Genomic DNA, 26,777 nt, shown 5'->3' with positions numbered 1-26,777 from the left:
ATGAAACGGGCTGCTCCAAATAGACACTGAAGGGCCATTTATTCCTCATTCGACTTCTCCGCCACTTTTTTACCCAGGTTGCCCTTCACCTGGTTCACTCCCGCAGATGCTCCGCCCCTCCCTCGTTCTCTCCTGAGGAACGACTCTCTCTCGCGTGAGCTCGGGCATTTCCTACAGAAAAAAAATAAATAATTTCCTCCTCCTGCGACGGCGGGTGCAGCGGGGCTGGGCTGGATGGAGGTAATTGATGACGACTGTTTGGGGATGAGATTAAGATTCATAGCGGAGGCCGAGTGGAGGGACACGGCGGCTCGCAGCATGAAGGATACGCCGCCGCACTCTGACCACACGCGCCACGTAATTGATGACAGGGGGCGCCGGTGCTGGAAATGTGCTGTAAAAGCTATCAGGGAAAATTTCAGTTACACCTGGATGATGCCTGAGCGGAGAGAGCGGCCGGAGAGAAACGCAGCCGGCAGAGCGAGAGAGGATAAATCTCTTAGAATTTGAGAGAGGAAGAGAAAGAGAGAGAGTAATTGCTTCAAGAGTGAGGAGGGAATAGAGAAAGTTAGAGCAGAAGGATGAGAAGGCTTTGCAGTCATTTATCCTCTGATGGTCTCTGCTCCTTTAAAACCAGCCTGTATAAAGGAAGAGTTCAGAGAAGAGGCACGTTTAGCACAAATGTAATTGATCAAAGCATGTTTGGGGCCTGAAGTTCGCTTCTTTAGTTTTAAGTAATTGCAAAATACTAAGTGGCACGTTGTGGTGCTTAAAAAATTGAGCAGTGGTGGAAGTTGACAAGCAACGGCACCTTAAAAACAGTGGTTTCAGAAATGAATTTGCATGTCTGGAGAGAATTTGAGTGGAAGTGTGTTGCACGATTTTTTTAGTACTCTAAAGCAGAAATCTACAGAAAATCAAGGATGTTGGAGGATGTGTGGGGAGCAGGTGTCAGGTTCGGACAGAATTCAGATGCTTGCAGACCAAACTGAAGTAAAATGGGTTTATTAGAAAAAGAAGCATCCAAAATCAAGGTCAACCAGCCCAAAGCCAAAATCCAGAAAAGAAGGTCAAACCAGAAATACCAACAATACTAAGAGTGCCAGGCTAAAGACGAGGTCACAAACAAACCAAGCAATGGTCATACACGGAAAAGCAAACTAACAGACTGGGGGGCACTGGGGGGCACTGGAGTGCTTGGGAAGGCCTGGGAAGGCCTGGGAATGCCTGGGAAACAAAGGCAATACTTCACAAAGTGCCAACAAACTGAGGGATTTATGTAGTGAGTTTAACAGGTGAGCTGAATCAGTAATCAGGTGAAGAGAAACGGTGGAGAGTCACGTGAGGTAGATCTGAGGCCATTGAATCAGGTGGGTTGCTCGGTGAAATAGAGTCCAGAGGAGAGAAAGTAGTAACAGCGGGGCCGGAGGGAAGCATGACAGCAGGAGGCTGGCCACTGGAATGTATTTTGGGAATGCTAAATATTAAAAATGTGGATTTGACACACTTTTCCTAGGGGTGCTGAATTTTAATGTAACAAAATCAAACAAGTATTTATTGGACGTTCTATTAATTGCAAGTAAAAAAGCTGTAACAAGGAAGAGGCTGTCTCCTGACAATATTAACCAGCTTCTATAAGTTAATAATAATAATAGCCTTTTAGCTTCAGTGCCAAAGTAAGGAAGCACACTTTAGGCAAGAAAACTATGTTTTGGTCTTTTGCTAAACTATCCCTTTAATTAATTTGCATTGCTTTCCTTCTCTCATTGCCACTGACCTGATGACCTGATGTCCAGGTGCTCATAGATGCCAAAAGACCAAAGCACAGCAACTTAATGCTGTAGGTTTTACGAGGGGTGCGTTTAGAAATGTATACAGAGTAAACTGCGTACTTATTTATTTATTTCTCCTATTAACACATGACAAGGATTTATGACCATGGCAGCACCCCAAAAATGGAATTTTAGCCTCTGCAGACCTCCGTGAGAAAGTGTGGTGTCAGCGCGTGGGATCGTCCTTGCTCTGCAGCTGAAATCGCGACCAGTCCCAGCCTGTGTTTCCCTTCACAGAGGACACTCCTGAAGAGAAGTGCTCTTTCTGTGCGGTCCAGCTGGCTGGCTTTAACACAGAAGGATGCTATCTCTCTGTAGCATGCAGAGAGAGCTCTACCACTCTTTAAACCTCTCCAGAGAGAGGGCTTACCCCACCAAACGCATCATATGAGCTACATAATCCCCTACAACTCACTCCTCCAACAAGCCTGCCGTAGGAGGCATGGCAGTGAGGCATAGAGGACACTGCAGGGACGTGAAGGACCACTGGTGGTGTTCAGATCTCATGTGTTTACAATGCTTCATGCATTTTATTAGATACTCTTTTCTTATATCTCCACTGACTTTATGAGCTCCACCTGCTTTATAGGCCCACTAAATAGTCAGGCTACATGTGTATGTGTATGTGTGTGTGTGTGTGTGTGTGTGTGTGTGTGTGTACAGTGATTAGCTTTAAATTAGTGCAATGATCAACAATGTCAAATACTATTCAACGATTAATTATGAAAAAAGGTCAGCATGTCATTTCATTCATTTCATTTACTTTGCTCTATAAAACACTCTATAAAGTGGTTCAAATTGACATAATGCACAGGAAGCGTTGGTGTAACATGGCTTCTGTTGTTTCGTTGGACCAAGAAAGAAGAAATCACTTGAATGATGTCAAAAGCAAAGGCAGAGGAACCAATCATGAGTCAGTTAACCAAATAACAATCAACAGATATATTTGATTATTTGATTATTAAGCCTAATAATCATTTATGTAACACCTCCTGGGACATCAACTTGAAGGCTGTCATTTTCCTGCCTAACTATGCCCAGTCTGGGAGCAGCAAAGCAGCCCCAGTACAGCAGCACCACCAGATTTTCCCAATTAGCTGTGGAATTTGAACCCACATTCTTCCAGTTACCTGTCCTAGCACCTCTTCTAACGCTGGCCAATGTGCATTTGTGTTAAAATCTACAATTCACTTAAAATTTTAAGTTTTCAAAACTTGGCTGTCTGTAAACTTGGTGAGAAAGAGCTTTAAGACATTGTCACCCATGCTGGTGCAACTGGAAACTGTCCTAGAAATACTGAGTGTTACTGTAAAATAGTGTGAAATAATGGAATCTATTGATTTTTTTAATTTCCATTGCCATGCCTGTTCTTAATCATAGCTGATGTTTTGCATACTGTAAATGCAATGACTGCATCTCAAACCACGTACAACTACACTATACATATTAAACTACTAAATACACTGCTAATAGTGGTTTTCTGTTTTTAGCATACTATTCAGTGTGGTAGTGTACAGTTTGAGATGCAGCCAATACCTATAAATTTAGGGCTCTTGACCTGTAGAGTGTGAAGGATATCTCCGTGTGGTCAGCTGAGTCCAGCTTCAGGCTGTAGTGGAGGTCAGAGAATAGTTTGAAGATGCCAGTTTTCGGCTTGCAGTGCCGTTGTCTTCTGCGTTCTTGTACAAGTGTGCTGGTTTCTGATTTTTGCTGTGACACTTTTGAGTTTTGAACTCTGATCTTTGAACTGATCTTTTTACACTTGCTTAGGACAAAATTAATTAAACTTGTCCATAACTTGTGGCTTGTGATTGAACTTGTACATGCACATCTTGTACAATCACTTTGACAAACGTGCAGAATCGTTATATTGTGTTTTAATTCAAAGTGCTCTGTTTACGACTGTATGTTCTCCTTACTTAGCTTAATAAACACACTTTAATAGCTTTTCATCTGGCATTAACCTTTTGGAAATGAAAGCACCTTTAGTGAGGGGTGGGTAAATGTGTGATTATATGCATTTTAAGTGTACATTAAGTGCAAATGGCTCTTGTTAAATTCTTTAGCTGTGTTAGTTTGTAAGCTGCTCTCCGTTTCTATGCCATGCTTCTTCATTTTATGATTTGTCACTGTGATGTTTATTTAATGTAGTTTGCTGGCTTACACAACGCTTGGAATCTCAATATATTCCAGCAGGGGTCCCTTACCCAGTCATCTGGGCCACCAAATGGTCCATATTTTTCCATCATCTCAATGTGTTGCAGGTTGGTTTGGAGCAAAACTGTGGACTATGTGGGGGGTCCTGAGGACTAGGTGGGGAACCACTGTAGTACACCATTAATGCTGTTTTCCCAATAAAATAATAAAAACTAAATAGTTACATGTATAGGTTAGTTACATATCCTGCCATTAGACAGTGCTCTCCCACTGTACTCACTTTTCTTTGGAATAAATAAATAAATAAATAAATAAATAAATACATAAAGCTCCATGTGTCCAATTTGTTGCTGAGGAATGACGGAAGAAACATTTCTACTTTAGTGACGTTTTTAGAAAACGCTTAAACAGGTTTCTGCATTTTAAAGATTTTAAACAGACTACATTCTAAAAATGATGGTTCTTCAATGGTTCTGTATTAAAGAAAATGGTTCTGTATAGTACCTTTTTGAAAAGGGTTCTATATAGCACCAAAAGGGATCTTCTATTATTTCGATGTCAAGCTTGTAACAATAGAAGAACTCTTTTTGGTGCTATATAGCTAGAAGCCGTTTCAAAAAGGTTCTATGTATTACCGGCTACAGCACATTCTCAGTTAATCTGTAAAGCCTTTTTACAGTGAAAAGAACCCTTTAATCATGCTAAGGGCTCTTTGAGTGTTCATGGTTCTATATAGAACCATTTTCTTTACTAAATTACCCTTGAAGAACCATCTTTTTTGCTTGTGTACACTTTGAAAAAGTGGTGGGGATGAAATTGTTCATTTCAAAAAGTGGTGGAGTCACGTCTCCAGCGTCACCAGCAGGCCTTACACCTATGCTTAGATTACTCTCTTTGTCCACTCAAAATATCCCTAGACCACGTGTCAGGCTCCAGTCCTTGTGGGTCAAAATACTGCAGACTTCAGACTTCCTGATTCAGCTCATCAGGTAATTGGTAAGGCCTTCATGAACTGAATTCAGAGTGTTAGATGAGGGTAAATGTTGATATCCGTGGCACTTTGGCCAGGAAGGTCCCCAGTTTGACATACCTGACCTAGACACTCAACAACACGAAGATATTTTGATTGACACATTTTATTGAAGTTGCTAGAAAAGACAGACGTGCCACAATTAATTGCCGTGATTGTAGAGTAATCTCTGTTCCTAAAGCACATTAAATGGGAGGAGATTTTAGAACAGTAAACTTACTTTTCAGCTCGCACCAGTGAGCCCAGACAGAACCATTTGGTTCTGTTCCCTTTTTTCGTCCCTCTGTGAATCCATCCCAGCTCTGCTTATTCCCTTCAGGTTCCCTTCAGGTGCAGCTCAGGCCTCTTAGGAGTAAATTTTGTCCTGGAATGCTGTTCTCTTCTTTTTTGGGGTGTCACTGAGGTGGTCTGCGATTGAGGAGAGGCCATGTGGGATTATGAGTAATGAACTGTGAGATGTGGTCAGGGTGATCCTGTAGTGTTGACAGCTGGCTGAGGTGTCCACAGCTTGTGATCGGTGTTCACATACATGGCTGTGGTGCTGGACAAGGTGGGGGACATGAAGACAGAGCGGTGTGGTTACTTTTACTGCAAGGGTCAGAGTGCTGACCTGTGTCCACAGAGATTATATGGACACTCAGTCAGGAGGCCAGTGGTCAGGAACAGTGGACAGAAGAAGTATTTGGATCTGTTTGCAAACCTCTGCCTTATAAAACCTTCCCTGCTGCTGGAAATAGAGCCACTCCACATTTATCGGTGGCCCCAGAGCAGTGATAACAGAAGCACCTCCAGCCTGCCTGCCTTGCTTAAGAGCCTGATCTACACCACCGTAAAGCGATGGTTGATGATAACAAGAGTCTTATTGTCCCAAAAGAGGAAACCTGCCTTCTGTTTTATCCCCTCTCATCATTCAGCCACTCCAAAACTCTCAGCTCCTTCAAGTTCACTTATAATATGTGTGTAGTTTTATGCAGGAGTGGAAATGGCCAGGTTTTAATGGGAGAAACATAAAAAATGAAATATGACTCTTGAAATGTTTGAAAACATCACTGAACTGGTTTATGTATAAAGGCATTTTAGGGCCACTGTTTTAGTAATAAGATTTATTTAATACCAAGACTGTAATATTTAGAGAAAAAAAAACATTTCAAGAATAAAGTTGTAATTTTTTAGAATTAAATCAGAATATTTCAAGAATAAAGACATAATATTTTGATAAATGTCTTAAAGTTACAAGAATAAACCCATGATATTTGGAGGATAAAGTGGGCTAATTGCAGGGGGGCTGCAATAACATGTTGGGGCCTTTGTTGTACTGGCGACAACGAAGACGCCGAGCGCACCAGAGTTCCAGTCCTTCGGGATCAATCATTTTGATTATCATTCTGTCTCCTGTGAAACTGAATGGCATGGAGATGTAACCACCAGTAACCTTGTAGACGGCCTTAATTTTGCAAACCCTTTGGCCATAATATTGCATCTTTCCCTGGTAATATCCCACTTTAGTGTCATAGTTCTACGACTTTGTCCTCTAAATATTACAACTTTCTCTCAAAACATTACAATTTTATTCTATAAAAAATGACTTTATTCTCAAAATATTATGACTTTTTTCTCAAAATATGATTTTGTTCTAGAAAATACAACTTTATTCTCAAAGTATATTATTTTTTTTTAACAATTAAACATCTCCTGGAAGTTTATGCCACTTACGTTAAAACTGTCGTTAAATAGCAAAACGACACACAAGAATCCAGTAAAGCTGATCAACAAGACAACCGCAACTGCAGCCAAAATACTAGACCACATCTAGACTGTCAAAAATGTTCTTTTACCTTATACTACCTTATATTCAAATGGCTAACGTGCTGATTTACGAGCTAGTTGACTGAGATTTTCAATAATAAACACAGGAATCGTCAAAAAAATGAGGCTTGACAAAAAAACTCTAAGGAAATTAGATAGAGAACCACAACTTTTACCAATTGTGGAGTTCCTTGACTGCCTGTGCATTCCGAGCACACTGGGTGGGCGGACACTTCTTCAGCATTGTGAATTTCAGTTTGCTGAAAGGCTCTAGGCTGGATTTGATGTGCGTTCACCTATTCCCTTTTTTAAAATCTAAGCCGGAACACTGTTCCTTCCCAACTTTTACTCCTGGAACTGGATTCCGATGCATTCTGGCCCATTTCCAACCTGGTTTTATTTACAAAAGCACCTTTGAATCATTTTACATGTCAATTTTCGTCTTTTTATTCTTTAGAATTTCACAGACTATGCGTTCAAAACTGAGCTACATAAATCACCTCTGTTTTGATTGACTGCTTTGTGTTATACTACATTCAAATAACAGTCCACATCTTCCACCCCAGGAACTCTGCTGTAGATTGTCTGCAGCAACAACACCTCGTCATGAATGGGAGGCTAAACTGCTGTAGGCTGAATGGGTGATCATACAAAAATGTGATGTTTGCACAGAACATCAATTCTTTTGTTTCCATCATACGGTCCTTTTAACATTTGCCAGGTCGCTGTTTATCATTTAACTGGTCAGGAACTGCTTCCATCTCCCATGATCACAAAGAATGGCCTAAAACTGCCCTGGCACGGACACCCTGTTAGCTTGAACGTATGGTCGGCTGTACGTCCAGTGTGTTAGCGCTGATGTCCCTGGCCATCGGAAGCGTGTTTCTAATGCTAATGTTAGCCTGCGCCATATGGAGCGGGCAGGGTGGTGGTGGGGGAGTAGGGAGAGGTTTTAGAGGGCATGGCCACTGCACCGTGGCATCGACACATAAAGATGTAATCAGAGCTGTTATTATTACTGTTTAGCCCCTCACCAGATGGCTTTTAATCACCAGAGAGGTGCAGTAATCAGGACTTTTCTGTACACAAATATTGTAAATGCACTGTAACAGAGCTGAGGGCACACCAAACAAACCTTGTGTCTTGTCTCAATTCGGGCACTGTGCACTGTATTTTGGCATTTGTACACTAAGTACTGTGGCCGGTTGTTTGTAGGATGGTATTGTCTCAAATAAAATACTAATGTAGTTTTAGTCAACACATGAATTTTCATGTCATTGAAACTGTTCTGGTACATTGTCTATGTATTATAAAATTAGTCCAAAAAGCCACATCCATAAATTAAAACCATTATTTTTAATGAAGGTGCTCACACCTCAACCAATGTTCAATTCAGTTTTTTTTTCCCCTGCAACATTTGGCATCAGCAGATGGCGCCGGTCAGCGTCTTACAGCACTGCTCTATTTCTCTAAGCACCGCTGTGCACTACTCAGGCATTTTGCTGTTACTGCATGAAATCAAACCTTGAACATGACAACAGAAATAGAAAGTAGGTGACGTGGCTTGAGATGTACACCAAGCACACCAGTCGATCTAAAGTCTTTGAGGTAAACAGGGGTGAGGTAATGTACTTCATTGACAAGTAGGTAAACATGAGAGAGGGATGTTAAAGAACGCTGAAGACTGAGATAAGTGATTGAAAACTCATTTTTCATGTTCAGTGTGTGTTCATTTTTGTTACTGTACAGTGCTGAGTGTTTGAAAACAGCCCAAACTAGCTTTACCTTCATGTTGTAAGTAGAAAGAAGGCGTTCTCAATGTTGATTGGTATACACAACAATGAAAAGAAGCCTGTATGAGCGAGTTTTAAAAGCGCTCCCTCAGTTAACTGATACTAGACGTGATAAACTCTCTAAATTATATCGACGGTTTAATTCCTTTAACTCTATAGAAGGTAAAATGCAGTGCATCTGGCGTGTGGTAGCCTTAACATTTCTAAAAATGAATGAAAGTAAATGGCCACCAATTAGCATGGTGCTAATAGCATCATAAGAATCGGTGCCATTCATTGTTAGCTGTATTAGCATGTTTGCTTGCCCTGTTTCTATAAGAACATACTGTATTCTGTTGCATTTGCTAGCATGAACAAATCACTTACCCTGTAAGTGGTCAATGAACTACTGAAGTACAGTGGCCCCAAAAAGTATTTGGATATTTGTTCCATACTTTTTGGCAAAATGTTCTTTCAAAAGGCGGCTGGGGTGCTTCAGATTGTTATCACTGGAGTTTGTTTTCTGCAGACGTCTGCATTTTCCATCCAAAATGCCTTCTAAGTCCATCAGTGAACACAAGCTGGACAACACCATTGTAACACAAACAGCCCCAAGCTTTGGCGTTTCTGCCTCTGTGATTTACAGCACACTCAGTGCAGTCTGGTTGGTGTCCTTCTCCAGGCTTTCTCCACAAAGAGCTGACCATCAGTTTAATGTTGTGCAGAAAGTATTAAAGATTTTAGAAAGTTACCTAAAGAACTTTTCCAATGGTTAAAAGGTTTAAGTGTCCAAATACATTTTGTGGCCACTTGATTTGAGACACAGCTAAACTTTGTGAATCTACTTTCTGGTGACCAATGACTTGCAGTGACTCAGTTTCCACTTATCACCCGCTTCAGCTCCTAAACTGATCACGTCCGCCGAGCGGAAGTACCGGCAGTGTTTACTTGCGCAAGTGACATTTGCAACTTTATTTAATTTGGAGTCAGTAGCTATTGGCATGACCTTTTCCGCCACCGCTGCTGGTCCGGCAGGCCCGCGAGACTCTAGCCCAGCCTTATCGGTGTTCAATAAGACCAGCACGCTTCGTTGATGAAGCCATTTTGTGCTGCGCGTCATGAATCGAATTTGCCTAATAGCGGACTGCGGTGGTTGAGTGTTTAATTCCACTGGGCGTATTTATAGGAAGAAAAAAAAAACAACTCAGATTGAAATGGATGAGAATGTGGAGCATGTTTGTGCCACTTCTCAATAATTAATGCTTCAGGACGTGATGTGAAACCCAGTTGAGGAAGAGCGGAGCAGCTCTGTGTCATGTGTGATATTTTGTGCAGGTCTTCTCCTCAGTAGTTCTTGTGCTTGTCACAAAGCATAAAATTCAAACTTACCGAAAGCGCAGGAGTCTTTGACGCGTTTTCTCATGGTCTGCTCGTTCATAAGCGTTCAGCAGAACTTGGAGGATGGAAAACTGAGTGATAGTCTGTGTAAGGCCACACTTCCTGGTGGAAAGTGAGGAAAAATGGTTTTGCCATTATCTTTAGATTAGAAGTGGGACCAGTGTGCTCTCATACCATGTCAAGGTGAATAAACTTTCCAGATCTCTCTCTCTGTCTCTCTGTCTCTCTCTCTCTCTCTCTCTCTCTCTCTCTCTCTTTGTCTGTCTCTCTCTCTCCCTCTCTCTCTCTCTCTCTCTCTCTCTCTCTCTCTCTCTCTCTCTCTCTCTCTCTCTCTCCCTGTATGTGTTGTTGTCCAGGCAGTGAAGGAAAGCTTTGGTCTGTAAACTCAAACTCACATCAGTGCTGATGAATTTGTTCAGGGCGAAGGGCTGGAATTATGGGATATCCTCAGACAGGTTTGTTTGTGAGGAGGACAGAGGGAGAGAAGGAGGAGAAGAGTGATTTCTTTGATTAAACTAAAACGGCTGACGGCGAAATGGAACGGGCCACCTTTCTTCAGCCAGACAGGCCAAAAAGAAAAATTATCATCAACGACAAAACAGAAATCATTCACTGACAGCAGAGGATTTCCATATCAAGCACTTATATTATATATATATATGTGTGTGTGTGTGTGTGTGTGTGTGTGTGTGTGTATGTATCACTGTTGTCAGAAGAAAACCTCGTATCTCCTAAATGGTGACTTTACAGGAGAAAGAAAAAACCTACTTTACTTTTAATGTAAGTCAATGGAACAAGACTTTTTTCCTAGTCCTTGCGGGCCATTTCTTTTGGTCCAATGGAGGTGCGAGGTTTCAATAATAATAATGATAATAATGATAATAATAATAATAATAATAATAATAATTTACTATATTTTATACATAAAAATATAGCTAAAAGTGTCACATGGTGAATGTAAGAAAGCATGTGTAGAACATTAATTAGTCGCTTGCAAAAGTTTGAACACCCCTAGCCAATGACATGCTTTGTTGATCTAAGTAAAAATAAGTTAACACACACTCTACAGAGAACACACTTAAATATTTTAGTGTACAATTTCTGTTTATTTGCTGAGTTTAATATACTAAAACAAAATAAAACGTACAATAAAAAATGTGCTATAACTTTTGCACAGGCCACATTTTTAGTTTTATAATTCTTAATATATTGAATTCAGAAACAAACAAACAAGCAAATAAATAAATAAATAAATAAGTAAATGTGGCATAGCTTTTGCACAGGCAACATTTCATGTTTTATTTTTCACCCAATGTATTTAACTCAGCAAATAAATGGTAGTTGTGTGAAATGTCATATTGAAGTGTGTTCTCTGTAGAGTGTGTTAACTTGTTTTCACTTAGAAAATCAACAACGCATTATTAAGCAGGGGTGTTCAAACTTTTGCATACGGCTGTGTGTACTAAGAGGTGTCTAAACATACAACAAGTGCTAATAGAATATGAAACAGTCAGTTTTCAGATGATTATTAAGTCTACTAACAGTTGGCTCTCGATGAATAGTAACAGTCTATGTTCACATTACAAGCCTCATTGCTTGCAAATCCGATTTATTGCTCAAATCCGATCTCTCTGACTCGATGGTTCACACTCGTTTAGGTAAGTGATTCAAATCTGTCATTATTGTGAACGAACCGGCGTCCTGAACTGACCCTCATGGGCACATCCTACTCAGTATCATCTCGTGAATGAATCACGTGCATCATCAGCAAACAGACTAACGAGCAGAACGAGCTTCGCCGCATAACTAACTCTGATCAGCTCTCAGCTGTTCATTATTAGAGCCAGACGAAGGTGAAAAGGGTGAGATGTGTTGCTTTTCCACCGTTTACAGGCTTTAACCTCTGTTCTGCGCTGCTGCCATGGTAACGCTGAATGATAGAACATGTGCAGTGGAAAACAAGCACATGAATTCCGATCTGAATGTTCACATTAAGGTCGCACGGCCACAAATCGGATACGTATCCGATCTAGGACCACGTATGAAAGTGGCTCAGGTCAGAATTGAAAAGGTCAGATTTGCGTGTCCACACAGCCCTGAAAACATCAGATCTGAGTCACATTAGGGCAAAAAATCAGATTTGTGGCACTTCAGCCTGGTAATGTGAACGTAGCCTAAAGAGTCCAGATCTTTAGTGTGTAGTAGTATCAGGCTGCTTCACCAGTCTTTTCTGCTTTATCCTAGAAATGTTCAGTAATCCGGCACTTGACAGTGTTAAAACTCCATTTGGAACACAGCTCGTCATTTTGGGTCTCACTTCAGTTTTTCTTGCCCTGTTTAAGAGTTTCAACAAACAAAAAAAGAACGCAAAAAGATAACTTTTTACGCTCGTAGAAACCCCGTGTCAAACGAAATGTTTTCATCTTGTTAACCAGACTCGATTCAGAGTTTCATCCGGGGTCTTTATCATGACTCGGAAGTTTTGGCTCGTGAGGGATTTCAGCAGAGATCCGCTAATGAAGTGATTAATGCCTTCGCCGCATGCTGTGTATTGAAAGCTCTGCTTTGTCTGACATGAACGCGCTCACGCACTTATTCATTTTTTTTTCCTTCTTGCCTCTTTTTTACCCGAGGCTCATAATCTCCTCATTAATTAAATGTAATAAAAAATTCCGATTTGTGATTCATTGCCCCAATCCATCATCTCTGAAATGAAAAACCACAAGAGGAGGGGGAAAAGCATCCGAACCCCAGACAGCGAGGAGGAGAATAAGGGGCTGGAAATAAAGCCGTCAGTGCTACTTTGACATCTCCGTATCTGGTGCTGTAGAAGTTCACTGAAGGAGACACGTCTTTCAGGCTGGTTCGCCAACTCATCTGTCCTGAATGAGAGATTAGGCAGCGGCACATGGCTCTCAGTGTCTGCCTGTAGTATCATCAGACTGTGCAGATATGACCACAAGACATGGTGTTCATTAAGGCCTTGTCACAGTAGAGTTTGCAGGTATAATGTTGCATGCAGCTGGTGAACACATGCCAGATGTTATGTTTTATTTGTTCAGGTATGTTAATTTGAGCAAATAAATGAAAACCATGCTCTAAAAATCACAGAAATACCTCGTAAGTTTGTCCACTCAAAAGAATGTTTCAACTCATTTGCAATTAGCTGCGTTCCAAAGTCTGGGCTGCAGCCGAGGCAATGCGGGACCTCTGCAGGACTGTCCTATGAAGACTCCTCCTTAGTGGCCTATTGGTCACACAAATGGAGCAGTCCTAACGAGGCTGCGTGGTGATGTCACCAGAAAGGTCCCGCCTCTTGCAGTTGTAGTGCGAAACTTGTGCGGGAACTGGTGAGAGAAAATGGACCCTGTTGCATTGTGTTTGTTGCTATGGTAGCTGATTCGCCAACGAGCTTACGTAGTGCAATAAACTACATATATACAAATACTTCTGATTAAAATATGATATATGGATGAATGCTCTAATTAATCATTAATAAATCATGCTCTAATAAAGTCATTTTACACTTTATAAAGTCATGAAGACGAATTAAAGGACGTGAACAACTTACATTTTAAAACAAACTCTGCTCCAGTCGCTTTGTTTTCTGCCAGTTTCGTGATGCTGTTTTGAGAACTGTGGGTAACCGAAGGCCTGGAGAGATACATCAGTTGCATCCTTGAAATCACTCAGAACATAGGCTGCATTTCTAGGCTGTATACGGAGGGTCCTTCGCTTTGGAATGGCCTGCTGTGACGTAGCAGAAATGCTTTGGACCCAAGCTTAGGAATGCAGTTAGGACTTCAACAAAGCATGCAGTTTGACCAAAAGTGCCCAAATGTTTGCATAAAACTGTACATTCAGGCAGTGAGTATAGCCAAGCCTGTTGCCAGAGGAAATTGTAGAGTAGGTGATCACATCTTTTTTTATGTGTTATTAGTTTCTATAGAGCTGGACTGATATATTGACTGATAATATTAGATAATATTAAGGAGCCATGGATTTATTCCTGCCAATCCTGCCATTCAAGCACTGATATTTAGTGGTTTTATACTGGGGCAGACAGACACCTCTGCTGTGAGGATAATTGTTTATTTATGAAGTTTTAATGGCGTCGTGCTGTTCTGCCTGTCTTAATAAAGACTGCTAAACTGACAGTTAGCACTCACATTCTTTATAGAATAAGAGACCACACTGAAAAAAAATGTGGCAAGAGGAAACATTTTTTGTTGGAGTATCATAAGATTATTCAACCTGTTTCTGTATCGCTGGCAGATAACATGACTTGTTGCTGTCAGGCATCCCTCCAGCAGGGAATCCAATCCCCAGAACCCCTTGGATGATCACGTAACTCTGACTGCTCCACACACCCCCTGTCCAAATCGGCCTTGCTAGAATACTGATTTTGTTCACCTGTTCTGTTCGTCATGTGATCTGTTTAGTTAGCTTTTGAAGACTGGGCTTTAGCTTCAAGGTATTGCTGCTGTTTCCAGAGCTACTGAGCGGTTCATTGTGTATTCTGGTTTGTTTTTCCTGTTTATCGACCTACTGCCTGTTTATTACGACTCTGTCTTTTTGCCTTTTCCCCTCGGCTTTGTTATGACAGTGTTTTCCTGGTTTTGGATTGTTTTGGACTTGATCGTGGCTTGTTGTTTGACGACTTTGGAACTCCCTCAAACTAATAAAGCCTCTTCATTGTTTACAATTAGTTAAAACTCGAAAGAAAAATCTAGAAATTGGTTAAATATTCTTACAAAATCCTTATAACAACATTGTAATGACAACTTAGTATTAGATGACTTCACTTGTGAAGATATTATGGTCATCACGATGGTGATCTTTTTATAAAGAGAACTCATTGTTATGCAAAATAAGAGAAACAAGAGCTAATTAACAAAACCAATAAAAATGCTAGGAATTCTTAGAAGCTCCACCCTCACACTAGACTGTTTACATCATTCAGCACTTCTGCGGTTGAAGTCTAACTGACGATATTTGATATTTGATTATTCACAGCTGAAAACGAAAAATCATAATTCAGTCAGTCAGTAAAGCTCAGTTTAAATAGGCTCTAATAGCTTCAGTGTGTGTGCGAGTTTGTTCCGTCATAAGTCCGCTAGTGCAGTATGGCTGCTGCTTTACATCGGTTTTTCGTTTGTTTTGTTTGGTATTGTTTGTGTGTATGCTTTAATGTTTCCCTGCTGGCTGAGGAGTTTGCCATCACATCCACCGAGATAGCAGCCGAGACTGATTTTCCACACATGGCTCAGAGGCTTCTTGGGCTGGCTGTTTGGGTAACGCTACGTTACAGCAACGATGCAGCCTGGACCGGCCGCTTGAGTGACGCTGTATCACGGCTACGAGGCCGCGTGGACTGGGGACCTGATTGACACTACATTGCAGATACGTGGCTGCTAGACTGGCTGCTTGGATGACGCTGCACTGCAGCTGTGGAGCTGGTAGCGTTCGGCTGCATGAGCAGCGCTACGACATGGCTAGGAGGCCTCTCTGGCTGGCTGCCTGCCTAAGCGACGCTACATCACAGCTATGAGGCTGCCTGGGCCGGACACTTGGTTGTCGCTGCACTGCAGCTATGTGGCTGCCTGGACTGGTGGTGTTCAGCTGCAAGAAATGCTATTCCTTTATGGCTAGGGACATTTTCAGTCTTCACGGCTTCCTGTGCTGGCTGCCTGTGTGACGCACCATAGTCGTGGAGTGAGACTGCCACCTCCGCTAAGGACTCTTTTCAGGCTAGCTAAGTGACTCTGTACTGTGGTCAGTGTAAATCCCCCTCACTAGCTGTTGGAAATGTAGAGTTGTGTGTGTGTGTGCGTGTGTGTGTACTGTGTTGTTTTATTTATTGTTGATTATGTTTTTTGTTACTTTCTGATCTCTTTGTAAAGCGTCCTTGGGTTTGAGAAAGGCGCTATATAAATTGAACTTATTATTATTACTAATATTAGTTCATTTTTGACTGCATTACAATCCAAACGGCTGATAATAATATCAGCTCAGTATTTAAAAAAAAATAGTTGTTTTTCAGCGTTTATTTCTTTTGTGTTCTAGTTTCTATTCCACATTTCACTTTACTGTGATTTCTTCTCTTTGCTGTGATAGAGGTGGGCTTTATTGGAATGTCTGAATTGTTGGCAGTGTTAATATAAGCACCTCCCCCCCTCCACCCCTTCACCCCTCCACGACTTTCTATCCCACACTTTCCCTGTAATATCAGCGGCGAAGCCCCGAGGGCGCAATAACTGTTTATTACCACTAACCGAGCTGTATAATACCTCCCTCCCTCTAATGCATGCTAACGCTTATTGAAAACTCCCCGCTCCAACACCTGACCTGTCCACTTTTCCATTTCCCTTCCTCCTGCGTCCTTCGCTGAAATTGTACGGCTCCTCCAGCGTCTTGTGATCTAATAAGGGGTCGGAGGGTGTTGTTTGAACAATGGCTCGTTCGTTTCTATAAAGCCGACCACCTTGAAGACGAGTTTTTGTTTGTTTGGTTGGTTGTTTGTTTTTATGTATACTGTTTATTCTCTGTTTATCCTCTCTCTCTCTTTCTTTGTGAAGTAATGAAAGGAGGATGAAAAAAAAAGGAAAGATATAATGAAAGTTCGATGGCAGGGCCAAATGTGCAATGAAGGGCACTGTGAGCTATCTTTAACGCAGAGAGAGAGAGAGAGAGAGAGAGAGAGAGATGGAAAAAGAGGGACGAAGAGCAAAGGAGATAAAGAGAGTTGGACAGAAAGAAGAGGATGGGAAGATGGAAAAAGAGAGGAGCGAGAGAAGAAAGAAATGGAAAGAGTGAGTGTGTAGTGAGAGAAATGGAGAGAAAAGAAAACTAAAGAAAAAGATGAAGGTGTGAGGGAGTCTCACTCACTCTCTTTTCATCTTTTCATTTCTCTCCATCTCTCTTTTTACCCTTTTTCTGTCTCTCCATCTTTCTTTCCCTCTTTCTCTCTCTCTCTCTCTCTCTCTCTCTCTCTCTCTCGCTTTCTCTGTCTGTCTCTCTACCATTCTTTATCTGCTCTGTCTCTTTTCCTTTCTCTCTCTTTCTCTCTCTTGCTCTGTCTCTCTCCGTCTTTTTGCTTTCTAAATCTCTCTCTCTCTCTTTCTCTTTCTCTCTCTGTCCTGTCTTTCTTTCCATCTCATCCTTTTCTTTCTGTCCAACTGTCATGTCGTTTGCTCTTCCTTCCTCTTTTTATCCCTCTTTCTTTCCCTCTGTCACCCCTCTCTTTTTTTCTTTTTATTTCTACACCTGCCCATCCTTCCCCCTCCCTCTCTCTCTCTCTCTCTGCATCTCTTTTTCTTTTTCCCTCTATCACCCACCTTGTTTGTTTTCTTTTCTACACCAGCCCACCCCCCATCTCTCTCTCTCTCTCTCTCTCTCTCTCTCTCTCTCTCTCTCTCTGTTATAGTGATGGTGATAGTATCAGTGAGTCTGGCTGTAGTGACAGCAGCTCAGTGAAGCGAGAGAGTGTGTGTGTGTGTGTGTGTGTGTGTGTGTGTGTGTGTGTGTGTGTCTGCGTGCGTGCGAGGGGGTGGGTTTATTCCCCTACCGGGTCTCAGCAGCTGATGCCGCAGATGGCCGATGTCTGAGAGTGGTGAGGAGTGGCTGATGGGTGGAGATGGCCGTGTTTAATTACGTGTCAGGTCGGCTCTGCGGGTGAAGGCCTGCTGGATGAGCTGATCTGTAGATTATTCAACCGCAGGGCTGTTTGTCACTGTTTGTCATCAAACTGTTGAACTTAAGTCTCCAAACCTACAGTATCTCTCTCTCTCGAGGTATCAGGGAGGGTCTCAGATCTAGCTGAGCGATTCCTCTGGTGCACAGTGATGCAATCACGAATCAGAAGACATTTCAAAGACAGGCAAGCGTCGTTACACTTTGATCAAAAATTGCAGGAGAACAAAAATTTAGTTTAGAGTGATGTGAGACTGCTTAACATCACCAAGAGGTGAACTAACATGGAAAAAAGTTAATGCAGTGAGATTTTATTCCAGTTTTTGTTCAGTTTCACTCATTATGAAATGTTCACACAGTGAACCTGACCTTGCCAGTAGTGTGGGAAATACCCCCTGGTATTTGGGGGATCCCATGCTGGCTGACTACTCCAGCGTTGACTGGCTGCTAACTCACTCGCCATAGCAGCACTAAAGCTATTTTAGAGGCAACAAAATGTCTGGTTTAACAATTGTTCTTCCAGAAATGCTCTTTTCTAGATTGATAATGTTCTCGTCCACACATTCAGCGAGATCTTACACTTCTCTGCTGTCTTCAGTCTGAGAATGGCTAACAATTCACTCTTTCCACCGGACTCGGAAGTTGAAAGGACCAACTGGGTAAACCAGTTTGCTACAGCACCACCCTTAGGCAGAGCAGTGCTGCAACTCTAGTTAGTACCAAAGACAGACACTCGCTGATTGTGGGTGAAGCAGCTAAACAATGATTTTTCCCTGAATTTGTATTTGAGCGTCTGTTTTTCCCTAAAGGACAGAATAACGTCATACGTTTACTTTCAGGGCCCCCTCAGAATTTTGAGACATTCAGGGGTCCAAGAGGTTAATTAGGAGGTCTCAGACCCCCCAGGACCCCCTCTATTTCACAGTTTGGTTGTCAGAGAAAAAGATTATGAAATGGTGAAATGTTCTGATGGAAACAACATATAAACAGCATTATTTTGAGTATTTATTGATCTATATGTCATTTGATGTACTCTATACATTACACTAGAAACCAGACACTAGAAACTAGAAACCAACTACCAAACCACCATTCTTGTGTATATCAGCCAACCAAAAAGCATTTGACCACTTACATTGACTTAAGTTAATGTAAATGGTGTTTTCCTGTTTCAGTGAGTTCACTGAATTCAGACTCTCTCTCTCTTCCTCTCTCTGCAGTGTGCGCTGGAACAGAGAATAAGCTGAGCACTCTGTCGGATCTGGAGCAGCAGTATCGGACTCTGCGAAAATACTATGAAAACTGTGAGGTGGTGATGGGAAACCTGGAGATCACCAGCATCGACCGCAGCCGAGACCTCTCCTTTCTCAGGGTAGGAACTGGAGCTTGAAATATTTGTCAAAACCCAGTCAGGTTCAGTCACATTCAGCCGCCGGTTCCCAAATATATTTTGGGCTTAAGTCAGTCGAATATCACATTCAGGTTTCCCCCACTTTTAAAAAGGTTTACCCTGCTTTAATTTTACAACTTTAATATTCCTCCTTGCTTTTATTACCTTAAACAGATTTTAATCTGGCGCACCGGAGTCACTTGCTTTGGCAGCAATGTCTGTGAGGCCGAGATACATGTGCACAAAAAAAAAAATTATTATGCCTGATTAAAGCTGTAGTAGAAAAACAGCTCTGGTCTGACCCACTGCTTTGGGGCAGTGGCCACTACACAATCGCCCAGGTAGTACACACTTGACCCCGTATTGCATGGGTATAGTACTGTGTAATACTGTATATATATAATATATATATAAAACACTGTGTAATACTGTATGCCTTGTTTGCTATTCAAAAACTTTCTTCATCTTCGAAATGTAAGTGTAACCAGTCAAAAGATTGGACATTCCTGCCTGAATGTATGTCCTTCATAATCTTAAAGACATTTTGATTGTTTAAATTCTTTATGAGTCACATAGTCAGTCTCTCTCTCTCTGTCTCTCTGTCTCTCTCTCAGCATTTTCAAATTATGTCAAAAACCGAAAAACATCAAACATGGAGATACAAGGCTTTGTTCCGACAACAGCTATATATATATATATATATTATATATTTATATTCTGTTCAGACAGTTCAGATAATCTTCACTATTATTCCACTACTAAAATGTGGAACATAGTAATAGTATAAATAACGGAAATCCTTCTATAAGTACAGGTGTCTACATTTTGGACTGATACTGTATATATAAAAGACAAGGATGCTCTGAAAAATAAAAGTTACTAATGCTTCTTGGCTTGGACATAGCATTGTTGGCAAACATCTAAGTGCTATTGAACCCTATGTGAAAATTCTTTAAACTTGGAAAAGGTTCTTCCCTCTAGAGCATGTCATTTACAAGAATCCTTTAAAAGTTAAAAAGGTTACTTAGGGAACCAAAAATGGGTTGTTCATGGTATTACTCAAAGGAAAATAGAGAGAAATACTTTCATGGTACTCTCATTTCATACGTTTTAACACTCTTATGCCTGTACAGTATGAGGAAAGGTACATTTACAATAGAAATGAAACAAAAACCAGCCCATCTAAAATCCGATCCAGAAATGAGCACTGAAGGTGCATTTGGGATAGTTTGGTGTTTGAACTCTCCGGGATCCTGTTGGGACATTCCCTTTGCTTTCACGTCAGCTTGTGTCAGAACGAGGGGAAACCATGGAGGAGAAGTAATGGGCCATCAGAGGAAGGTCAGAGACCTTTTCTTCTGGAAATGCTGAAGTGAAAAAGTGTGGGGAAAAAAGGAAAAAAAACTGCAGGCTGTCTGGTCTGTGTTTGGACCTGGCTGGCAACCTCTCCTGACCTGCCTTTCAACCGCAGTCACTGGATGGCTGGTTTTTACTCAGCCATCACCAGCTAACTGCAGTTGATTCGAGTGGATGAGGGAAACGGTGAAGTCCCACTGGGCTGTAATTCTAGCTGAGTTGCTAACAGCCTCGCTTTTTGGCTGGAGGCTGCCAGATCCCACAGGGCCATCCGCAAAGCTGAGGTCAGTATTTGAGAGCTATAAGAAGGGGCAGGTAGGTGCATGGGTGGTGGGGGGGGGGCAATTCAGCAATCATCAAAGCATGATCCCAGTGGCTCCTGAGCTCAGTCCTCAGAAACATCAGCAAGGGTTACTCACCTGAATCAGCTCCTTTCCTGATTAGCAAAACGGTGATGGGTTGAATCAGCCGAGTTGCAGTGAGGAAGGCCGGTGCAGCGCTGGGGAGGGTTAGAATTTGGCTTTGACAAAAGATTTGTGAGAGAAATATTTCTTGTTTCTTCTGCACTCCAAACAATAAGTGTTCCAAAGGAGTTTTTTGGAGTGACGCCACTGGTGAACCATCTTTGGTTCCCAGAAGAACCCATGAAATACACTTTAGTTGCTATCGGCTGCATCCTGCACTTACCACTCACACTTTGATGCGCTTGGTGAAAGAATAGAAAACCTGAGGTTGAGTTGAAATGTTCTAGAGTATTTCTTGCGATTAATGCATTGTAAGGTTCTTCAGGGAACCAAAGGTTTTTATTTTATGCCATTGCTTCAAGCACCTTTATGTATTGAGAATTTGCCTCACTCAGCTTGCTAAACGGGGGTGTGGATTTCTGAGATCTGCTTTGTAACGATGTCTATAAAATGCTTAATATGACAAGTTAAACTCCATTATTCTTGCTAGAGAAGACAAGAAAGATGTGAACTGCTATGGAATGGAAGGGAATGACATCTGTTCCTATATTTTCATTGTAATAGAGAAATATAAAAGTTAAAAACGTATATGTATACAACAGATATTGTCTGTCTGTTGGTTCCAGTAGCGGAGCTGTGTTAAGCCCTTAGAGTTGAAGGGTGGGCCTATGCACAGACAGGGGCCCTTTAGTAAAAATGGCAAGATGATTGTAAATATAACTTAGCCCCTCAAATGGCCAACAAAGTGTTACTACACACTTCCATAACCTAAGAACAGCTCAGCTAGTTTGCTTTGTGGTCCGTGTAGTTACTGAATAATAAGCCTTAGTATGTAATAAGGCCACTGCCTATAGTTAGCTTATTACGTACTTATAGTTTGGTTACAGGCTAAGACAGGTGGCAGCAGTTATGCAGTCACAATACTGGACTGTAGCGGTGAAAACGGAGCTGAGCCACAAGGCAATATGGCCGGTCGGTCTACATCCCCCTCACCTACGGTCATGAGCTTTGGGTAATGAGCGAGAGAATGAGATCACAGATACAAGTGGCAGAAAAGAGTTTACTTCACAGGATGGCAGGATACTCTACTCCATAGGGTGAGGAGCTCACTCATCCAGGTGGAGCTCAAAGTAGAGCCGCTATTCCTCCACGTTGAGAGGAGCCAGTTGAGGTGGTTTGGGCATCTGATTATGATGCCTCAAGGCTGCGTCCCATTGGAGGTTTACCAGGCGCAACCTAGTGGGACGAGACCCCGAGATCATCCTAGGACTTGCTGGAGGGATCTCCTAGTTGGCCTGGGAGCGGCTCAGTCTCCCCTGTTATGAGCTGGAGGAAGTTGTGGGGGACAGGGTTGTGTGGGCTTCTCTGCTTTCCCTACTTGTACCACGACCCTAGCTGGACCAAGTGGTGTTAGATGATTTTGTTGATGATAATGGTGTAATAAAGCTGGGACCTTAAGTGATTAAAATAATTTACAGCAAATTATCCACTATGCTGTCTCAATACTATGAATGAATGAGTTGTAACTCTATTTAAGAGCTCAACACAGCCTTGCATAAATCTCTAAGGGCACTCGTACAGGCTGAGGGCGAAGAGGCAGGGTCTAAACCCCCCATCTATCTGTGCATGTCCCTGTCAAAGGGGTGTATTAGAGATGAGAAAGAATGTGCGATGAAGGACGAGGGTTGAGAGGCACTGTATTAGCCAGTTTCCCATCAAACTGTCCTGGTTCCCCAACATTTAACATGGCATGTCCTTCGAAGGCTGAGTAGACCCACGAAGGCCAAACTGAAATGCCATGGTCTACTCTACGGTGGATTTCCTGTTTGCGTCACAGCACTGCTGTTCCCACTGTTGTCAGGGTCTTTCTTTAAATACGTTTTCATTTTTAATTTTTTCATTCAATAGAGCTGGAAATGCTTCTCTCTGGCTGCGTCTTACTCCCTAAAACAAAACAAAACTTTAGCAAAAGTTTTTACTTCAGACCACTTTTTTTAAACGTTTGTATCGTTAGCTATTCGACTCAGTTTAAACCCAACACTTACATTTAAAAGTGTGCTTCTTTGCTGACGCCGCCATGTTCTCGAATCCTTGCCAGCACACAATGAACCTTGGAGTATGTTGGCTGGCGAAGCATCCTTCATTGCCAGGTATCGGAGGGACACATTTCTCAGCCGCATATGAAGGAGCCTTCAAAATGGGACAGCCTAGTCACGCCGCTGTGACGCAACCGGCCTTTAAATTCAGCCTCTGAAGGATGCAGCCCCTGAATTGGGACACAGCTATTGTGTTGTCTTTGTCCAATTTACTAATTGCTAATTACACCTGCAAGCTAATTGTCCTCCTATCATATGATGCTAGAAAGCTGGGGGTGTGAAGGTTAGCATGTACTTTTGCCAAAAAACATGAAGCACCACCACGTTGCTAATGCAGCCATCATTGCACAGCTCAACACAATTGAAGGAAAACACTAACTGCCAATTCTCTTACATCAGCTAGTATCACACAGTGATTGTTGATGGTTGGCCAGTGTTTGGATGATCACACCACTCGAGGACCCCACATGGGGTCATTTTAGTCCTCAGTGAAACGGCTACCATTTCTCCCTTCTCATCTTTTCATTCTTTAATCATTCCAGGTTTTTGACCTTGTCCAGGTGATCTGTTCTCAAGAAAATCCTCTCACTGTGGTTTTGTGTGAATTTGGATCTTTCATGGTGGAAGCATCTCTCCCTGTGGTCAGTTCATTAATTTAGACTTTATGGCACAGCAGGCCTCCGTGTAGTCAAGTTGCCAAGTTACACATGGAAAGTACAGGCCGTGCATAATTTTCATCCAAGGGAGGGAGGCTGAAAACACTTTGAGAGGAAGAGCTCTGGGCAAAATGTTTCATACCAGACACGAAAGTATACAAGATCAATTTCACATCAGATTAGATTTCTGCATATTATCTGACACAATTGCTAACTCCATGCTGCTAAAGGTAATAGGATGCGACAGAACTGCCATGAAGAGACTTGTTCTTTCCTCTGGTGTGCGTTCCTCTGGAATATGAAGTGAGCAGAGATACAATAAATGCTGCAATTCCATATCATTTCTAACATGCGCATCCTACTGCGACCCTTATATCTCATACAGCATATGCTGACCGGCCACCTTTTCAGAGACTCCTAAGGTAGGTGGACCTCATAAAGCGATCAATGAGTGGACGTACAAGTTTCTAATGAACCGAATGATGACTATGGATGTTTAGTGATAATCTACAGAACTGTGCACAAGTCAGGGACCATCTTTCATTTATTTAATTTCCAGTCAGAATGGCTATCAAGTACTATTAAGTTATTTTAGGAGATATTTCGGAGTTTAGATATAAGATAATCCACTTACATAATGGATATTAAGGGGAAGTCAAAGGAAGAGCAGTAAAGAAAACAAAAATATATTCAAATTATACAGAGAACATGGGACTCATAACAACCATGCAAGACCTAGTAGACCACTAAAACTCTCCGTCAGGTAAACTGTCATGTTTTCTACTTTTTTCCTGATGCTAAAAATGAATATCTCTTATTAACTCTTATTAAATATATTAATAATTTTGACTGGAAATTAGGGTGGAAAGAAGGGTCAATCCTGACTTTTGGACACAATATTTATATCCACTCAGCAATAATGTTAATGTTGTAGCATATCAAGTAACTGACAACAGGCTGTGTTTTCACTATTTCACATGGCTTAAATGTGCATGAGTGAATTTGTTAGTATCTCGAGTGTTAAACCATGCGTTTTGTTATTAAATACCATATTTAACCAGTACACGTATGAGAATATTTTGCTTCGTTATGTAAGACAGAGGGGGCCCTGGAAGCAATAAGGAGGCAACACATCTCACAACACTAAAGAGAGCGTTTTATTGAGATCCCCCACATCCCAACCCCTTTTTCCCTGGGCGAAACAATAGTGATGAAAATATCCTCTTACCCCCCGCCATGGCAAACAAAATGCCACCCCCTGAGGCGGCGGGTGGGCTGAGTGAGAGCGCAGCATTAGTATTGGCCTCCCGCAGAGGTAATTGGCTGATGGGGCCGTGGTTTAGAGGAGTTTAGTGGAGTTGATAAAGTGAGGCTGATTATGGCTCGGCCTCTCCATCGCAGTGTGCAGGAGGAATGGAGCTTCTACCTTTCAGAGCAGTAAAACCCAGCTCCCAAGACACAGGGCCAACTGTACAGTCACACGTGCTAGGAGAACTGTGAAAACAGGGGCACACGAGAACTTGTCAAGGTTTTTAGGAAGTAAGATTGAAAGGAGGAGGAGCTTCAGGCATGGTCTTTCACCCAAACTGGACACATATGCAGGACACATGTATGTACATAAGCCTATTGAAGGCCTACCGTACTTGTGACAGTGTGCCTGTCCAAGAAGGCGTCTAAGGATGATGCCTGAGAGCTGCTCTCTCTAGCAGAGCATACGTTCGCCACTTCTCAAAAACCTCAAGACTTGGAAAAGCAGCAAAAGCTTGCCGAAGATTGCCATACCTCACACAAAGTCAACAGCAATGGCATGAATAATATTAAATAAATAAATAAGGAATTATCCTTTATTAATCCCACAACGAGGAAATTCACCTCCACATTTAACCCATCTGTTCAGCGAAACAACCACATACACACTAGGGGGCAGTGAGCAGTGAACGACATACACACTAGGGGCCAGAGCGGTGGGCAGCCCTATCCACAGCACCCGGGGAGCAGTTGGGGGTTAGGTGCCTTGCTCGTGGACACTTCAGTCACGTCCTGTCAGCTCAGGGGGTCGAACCGACGACCTTCCGGTCACAAGGCTGGGTCCCCAACCTCCAGCCCACAACTGCCCCAAAACTGATGGGACACAGCTATCCTGAACAGCTAGCCCAAACTTCAGACATGATCCTCCACTCAAACTTTGGTTATTCCATACTTCCATTATGTGTGTAGTGTTTATTTCGATTTAAATATTTTGTCAGGTCAATATTTGTATTTTTTATATGTTATTCTCACTACTTGGTGTATGCAGTGACAGTGTTTCTCCACTGGGAAGCACTGAAATCAGCATTTCCCCACGGTTCTTCTTGAGTGTAGTCGTACCACCAACATTGCAGTTTAGTTCTGGTGTTCATGGTAGTTGTAGTACATCAGGTGATTCAAACACTACACAACAAATCCTTATCCTGCAGTCCTGACTTCTGGTCCTGGCTGTGAGGACCACAAGTCTGTAGAGTGTCCCATTTCTTCTTTTCTCAGTGGCACAACTGTGGATAAAGCAATGAGCAGAAAACTTACACTGTAAAAAATGGCTCATCAGATCAAACTAAAATTGGTTTATATAGTAACAAACAATTAATCAAAAACTTACATTGAGTGAAAGAATCGTTCATTCAAAGTATTGATTTAGGTTGAATAAAACTAGTGAGTTTACTTGTTACCCCATGAATTATTTTTATAAGTTCAGTAGTACTTTTCAAATTCTTTGTATGTGTAGTGCATCACTCTTTGTGTATACAGTGTGCCTGCCCTGGTTATCTGTGTGCCATGGATTTTGTATTTTAGTTGGAAGGGTAAAAAAATAATAATAATACAAAATTATTAACATGCTGTCATTAAAAGGCTACAGTACTGTCACCATTATTCAGTGTTGTGGCCTTAAATTAGCTGACGAAGATTAGGACTCTTGACTTGGGACTAGACTTGAGTCGAGACTTGAAACGAGACTCGACTGTCTTGACTTGGGACTCGACTTGAGACTCACCTGTACCGAGTCAAGACTTGAAACGAGACTCGACTGTCTTGACTTGGGACTCGACTTGAGACTCACCTGTACTGAGTCAAGACTTGAATTGAGACTCAAT

General features: G+C 41.9%; 1 protein-coding gene across 1 annotated transcript in view; it reads left to right on the top strand.

Annotated features, from left to right (window-relative positions):
- LOC118796652 (receptor tyrosine-protein kinase erbB-4-like) overlaps positions 1 to 26,777 on the top strand; it is a 600,895-nt gene that overhangs the window by 245,134 nt on the left and 328,984 nt on the right. The window contains exon 2 of the mRNA XM_036568052.1: positions 18,908 to 19,059. Within this exon, the coding sequence (XP_036423945.1) occupies positions 18,908 to 19,059 (152 nt within the window). The remainder of the gene's footprint in view (positions 1 to 18,907; positions 19,060 to 26,777) is intronic.

The sequence above is a fragment of the Colossoma macropomum genome, unplaced genomic scaffold, assembly GCF_904425465.1.
Source record: "Colossoma macropomum unplaced genomic scaffold, Colossoma_macropomum, whole genome shotgun sequence".
In the NCBI taxonomy this organism is placed as follows: domain Eukaryota; kingdom Metazoa; phylum Chordata; class Actinopteri; order Characiformes; family Serrasalmidae; genus Colossoma; species Colossoma macropomum.
Note: the sequence above shows the minus strand (reverse complement) of the source record. Positions and strands in the feature narration are given on the sequence as shown.